At 24.9% G+C, this 5,823-nt stretch overlaps 1 protein-coding gene across 1 annotated transcript; it reads left to right on the top strand.

Moving 5' to 3' along the window:
- Positions 1-309: 309 nt before the first annotated feature.
- On the top strand, positions 310-5,823 carry LOC145847926 (cysteine-rich hydrophobic domain-containing protein 2-like). The gene is made up of 5 exons (XM_082953761.1): positions 310-456; positions 2,267-2,321; positions 4,493-4,705; positions 4,989-5,048; positions 5,754-5,823. The coding sequence occupies exons 1-5, from the start codon at positions 326-328 to the stop codon at positions 5,802-5,804; spliced, it is 510 nt and encodes a 169-aa protein (XP_082809887.1). The 5' UTR covers positions 310-325; the 3' UTR covers positions 5,805-5,823.

Raw genomic sequence — 5,823 nt, 5'->3', positions numbered from 1 at the left:
GTTGCTTTTTATTTGTTTGTTCCTCACTATACTGTTATTTAAAAACTAAGCTTTTAAAATTTAACAAATTTTTTTTTATTGATTTGTTTTTAGTTTAAAGCTTCAGTTCTGGCTCAAACTAATGTCTAATTGTTTAATTTTTTTGCCATAATAACATTTTATAAATATATGATGACAAATATTTACTACAATATAATTTTTAATTAAAAAAAAAAATATTCAAAATTAATAAAATTTGGTTATAAAACATCTACCACTTCAAATCGTTCATTTCTGATATTCCCACGCTTACATATTTGAGTTCGTTCACAGATTGTACGGTAAAATGGCATCGGGGGAAGGCGATTTCTACGAGATAGTGCGAGCGGACAACGTCTCAGCTGAGAGTTCAATTGAAGATCTCCACCCGCACGTTCCAGACCCCATTGCAGTGAAGGGGTCCGGTCACATCACCATGTCAGTTTTTACTTATTGTTTGGTTGAAGTAAAACGACTTAACATTACTTGCACAGTTTTTACCACTAGAACTATTGTTTGGTTGAAATAAAATTAGTTTGCGCTAAATTTAGTGATGAGCTAATGTGTAACATTTAAAATTCTAGTTTTTTAAGGGTTTTCTAGTAGTTTTGGTATGTATTTAAAAATAAATATTCAGTTTAATTTGAAACTTCCTAATACAAAAGTAATAAGTTTTTGTTAGCTAGTAGAAAGCCATTAATATTTTTTTATTTTTCTATTTAAAAGTATTATAAAGTACTACTAATATATATTACTATAAAGTAACATTATTGTATTTTATTTCTATTGCTTAGTAGTGGTATACTACAATAAACAAAGGTGTAACATTTAAGTTTTATTATTAACAATTGTACAATAGTAAACAGATACTTGCACCTTTTTGTTGAATTATCTTCACTTTACCATGGTAAATTGCAAATATATTTAAATTAGTTATATTTTATAGTATAATAAATTGTGTTTTGCTATTTGGTTTTAAATTTATTGAATATACTGTTTTTTTTTTCAAAACAACAAAGTGTTTTTTTTGAGTCATTAGGATCTAATGTTTAGGAGCTAAAAAGATGGAAAACAAATCAAAATATTTCGTTGATGAATTATTTATTGAATTTTTAAAGCCTAAAAACAGTTTTTTTGAAAGTATACAAATAAGCAGTTCAGTTACTTTTTAATAATTAAATGATAAAAGTTTGTATGATAATATTCCACTTAATAATTTATAAAAAAAATGTATGTAATATATTTTGTTTAGACCTGTTTCATTTTAACACCAATTAGACGTTGAAAAGGTAGTAAATCAAATTTCTGCAAGAAGTGCTTCCAAAAAAACTATAGTTTTACAACTATTTAAAACTATATTCTGTTTTATTAAAATCTGTATTTTACTGTTTTTACCAGTGTTCAAAACCTTTTTAACAGTGTATTAGACTAAATTTTATCGCATGAAACAAACACTAGCATTACTTAATTTTTTTTGTCAATATACTTCAATATTGTAGGCTTTATGACTTAAATAATATTAATGTTTTAAACTTTGTTAAATTTTACAAAATTTAATCGATAGACAAATTCCTCAAATGTCAAACTACTGACCAAGTTTTCAAGTATAAAACTACATTTGTACATGATGGAAAAAAAGTTTAAACATTAAGGATGGTAAACATCAGGGACCTAACTTTAACACACCTGTTACACGAAAACTTTCCTAAAATAGTGATTTGATTTAAATAGTTTTAAATTATTATAAAAAGCGAAAATAAGATACTCACAAACCAAAACTACACTAAAGTTTAAAAATCAATCAAAAATATTTACTATGTAGATGATATTTTATTTTTTTTAGAACTTATTCAGCACTCTCTTATTTCAGAACTCGTCAGTAAATTAAATGAATAATAAAAAAACATATATATAAAAGTCATAAAAGTTAAGTATATTTTCTATGATCTTTATATGTTTTTTCAGATTTTTTTTGACGAGCTTTTTTAGCGAAAATTAAACTGTTGATTAAACTTTGAAAATATAAAGAAAAAAATCAAAATCTATTTAATAAATCAAAGATAAATATCGTTGCAAAATTGTTCAAGTTTGAACCTTGGTAATAATTAGAGCAGATAATTATTACCAATTCAAGTTTCATTACTAAGCTATGTACTAATATTCTCGACAGCTTGCAATCTCCACAGCAGAAAATTACATGTTAAATTAGTGATAGTATTTATAATAAAATTACTCTAATATTTTACAGATTTGGACTTAGCAATCGTTTTGATTCTGAATTTCCTCAGCAATTAACAGGAAAGGTAACATTTTGAAAAAGCTTAAGTACTTTTTTATTTATTTTTTATTGATATTAATTGAATATAGGTATAAGATAAAGACTAGATGTAACTTGTTTATCAATGCAACAAAAAGTATTCGAATTTTACTCATTGGGTAATTATTTATTTAAATGTAACTTTGGTAATGTTTAAATTTTATGTCAGTAAGTTCTTAAAGAAAAATAAAATAATTAGTTGCTGCATTAGGAAGTTATAGTATTATATTTTACTAAATTTTCATAGGAAACTTTCTCTGACTAATAGAAATTAAAATGACTCTTGTTTTTGATGATAAAAATATTAAAACAATGAAGATATATTTTATCATAAAAATTATCTACAATAAATATGTAGTAGATTCTAAATTAATAATCAAATTAATATTGAATTAGTTTTTATATTTTTAAACTGTCTTTTTTATGTAAATTAAGAACAGAAAGACTTGCAAAGACTAAATCTTATCTATTTTTTTTTATAGTAACACTATTATAATATTTAAAATTCTCAAATTGTCCTTAGGTATTTCAATGATTTTTTTTTTGTTTCTATCAAAATACTATATAGAAAAAATATTATACCTCAAGAAATCGACAGCGTTTTTATTTTATACTCATTATATTGTTTAAAGTACTTTCAGATTCTTCAGCAAACAAATTGAATAGAAAACTCATTGTAATTCATGTTCAACTTATTTGCTGAAGAAGAATCTGGAACTACCTCAAACAATATAATGAGCATAAAATAAAAAATTTCTAGATTTTTTCGAAGTGTAATAGTTTTTATATATAGTTTTTTTTTTTTGTAATAGTCGTATGATATTACTGATAAAAAATAAGTAATGATATTTTTTATCTACAAGGGATAATTATATACTTAGTTAATGGGTACCATGGCCTAGTTTTGTCTTTGTTAAACTGTGTACCTGGTTGTGATAAAAAAATTGTTTCAATGTGCTCTAATAGTTATTGTATTAAAGTATTCATAAAGTTTTTCTCTTTATTTATTTTTCAAATATATTTTTAGATATAATATATTTACTGAGTGTAAGAACAAATTCTTTAAACATGGTCATTTAATTGGTAAAAATACTGTTTTTGTTTAAATAAATAAATGTTTTACAATCTAATTTACCCAAAATTTATTTTCAATACGTTAAAGAGCTTAGTTGTTTAGACGATTGACAAACGCTGATGTAAATCATAGAAAACTCGTTTTAGCCACGTGTATATTTTTTAAATCAAAAAATTACTTATTGATTTCTGTTACCATTTATTTATATAACTAAAAGTACTTAACCTAATTGAAAAAAAAAGATTTTTGACATATGAACAACGCTAAAAAAGCTGGGTAGGTGTCAAATATACTAATTTTTGCACGTAGGGTCACTTTTGCATGGAGCATCACTTTTTTACTAAATAAATTTTTTGTGCTGCGCCACTGTTGCTCGGTTGTCATTTAAAATGTTATTACTTGTCCAAAAGTGACACTCCGTGCAAAAATGACACCGTTTACAAGTGAATTCAAGTAAAAAAAAAAACGCTTCGTACAAAAATTATAACTCTTTATTTTGACCAATTTCCAATAAATTTCTATGTGTTAGACATATAAAAAATTGGAAATTAATACAGATTGATAAAAAAATTAATGTATATGTTTGTATATTACAAAACTGTTATTTTAAACGATATACTCCAAAGTATATACTAACCTGCAGAAAAATAGCCTGTTTTATTTTCCTATTCTAAACTTCAATTTCAATAAGCTTCTGAAATTTTAAAACTAGTAGTTGAAACACAAATTACATCTCTATTAATTAAATTTTATTATTTTAAATATAAAATTCTGTTTGAATAAAATTTTATTTAACTGATGATCTCGTTTGATTAGGTTCAAGCGAGTGAAACATTGTATTGTTAATAAATTAAAAATTTTGAATTAATCATTCTCCTTATATTTTAGTCGAGAACTTTTATTGTTATCCTTGAAGCAAAAAGTACACATTATTTTAAATTTGACTATTTTTACTTACCAAATAAATCTAATCTTGTCATGTGTTTGTATACTGTTACTAATTGTGTTATAAGTTTTGATAGATGAGCTTGTGTGATTGTTAACAAAACTTGAATACCAGCGAACTTGCAATATTTTCACAGATAGCCCCTGAGGAGTTCAAGTCCACAATCTACAGAGTGAACAAAATACTGAACAAGTTCGTCTCGCTCAACTTTCTCTGGTTCCTGATTGGCTGCCTGTGCTGCTGCTGCACGGCCGGCATCTCTATCTGGCCCGTCCTCTGTCTCGACAAGCGTAGCAAAAGAATGCTGGAGAAGGCACTGGACTGGGAGAACAGAAACCTCTACCACAAGGTATTTGGTATGAAAATTCATAAGATTTATTTGTTGTTTGCCAGTAATGTTGATTGTTTTTAGAGAAGTCAAAGTAGAAATTATTAAGCTGTTTGAGTTTTTATCTTGATATTAATATTTTTTAAAAGCATTACAAACCCTAGTTTTTTATTTTAATAATTTTTATATTTAATGCTTTTAAGATCAAATTTACCTTCTGAAAGATAAGTTATTAAAGTTTTCTGTTTGCGAATACTTTTATTGAAAAATATAATGAGTGTTGGATATTGTTATTTATTAACAGCTTGGTCTTCATTGGAAGCTGGACAAACAAAGATTGGCTAACAGCACTATGATTCAATATGTGAGTATTTTTGTTGTAAAATAAATAATTATTTTCATCTTGTTTGAAACTAATAGTTAAGTTTGAACAAAACTAATAAAATACCGAGTTTTAACAAAATCAAGTTTTATATATAGAAAGTATAATGTCAGGTAGCCAATTAACCTGGAAAAACCTGAAATTAGATATTTTTTGAAAAAAAAGGTAAAACATTGAATTTTGTTTTAAGTCATTAAAAAACCTGGAATCTTAAACAGTATTAGATGTAAAAATGAAATTTTAGATTGTATAAAATAAACATGCAAAGAAAATAATTTAACTTAATTTGTTATAAAACACATTTAAAATAACATTACAGTATCTGACTAACCTTAAATTAAATTTTTACAAAAAAGAACAGTAAAAATTAAGCTTTAAAAAAAACCTAGAAGAATTTTCTAAAAAACCAGTGGCCACCCTGTAAAGTTTATAGAAGAAAAAATTACAAAAATCTCTTAAAAAAGTCAATTTTAAATGTGATTCGTTTGTTTCGTGAGAAGTGCTTTGTATAAATTTATTTGTTTTGTATGTTATACAAATATTCATTTGAATAATAATTTTAGTTTAAATACAGATTAGCTTTTTGAGAGAAACACTTTTTGCATAATATAATTAAGACAAAATTAAATATTGTAAATGTTCAAAGGTAGTTAAAACAGCAAAACAAGTAATTTATCGTTTAAACAGGTTTTGCTCATTGAATATATACCAAAAACACCAGTTTACAAACCGGACTGAATTGAAACTTAAACAAAAG

This window comes from Thalia democratica, unplaced genomic scaffold (assembly GCF_965202585.1).
Source record: "Thalia democratica unplaced genomic scaffold, ktThaDemo2.hap1.1 HAP1_SCAFFOLD_1154, whole genome shotgun sequence".
Classification (NCBI taxonomy): Eukaryota; Metazoa; Chordata; class Thaliacea; order Salpida; family Salpidae; genus Thalia; species Thalia democratica.
Note: the sequence above shows the minus strand (reverse complement) of the source record. Positions and strands in the feature narration are given on the sequence as shown.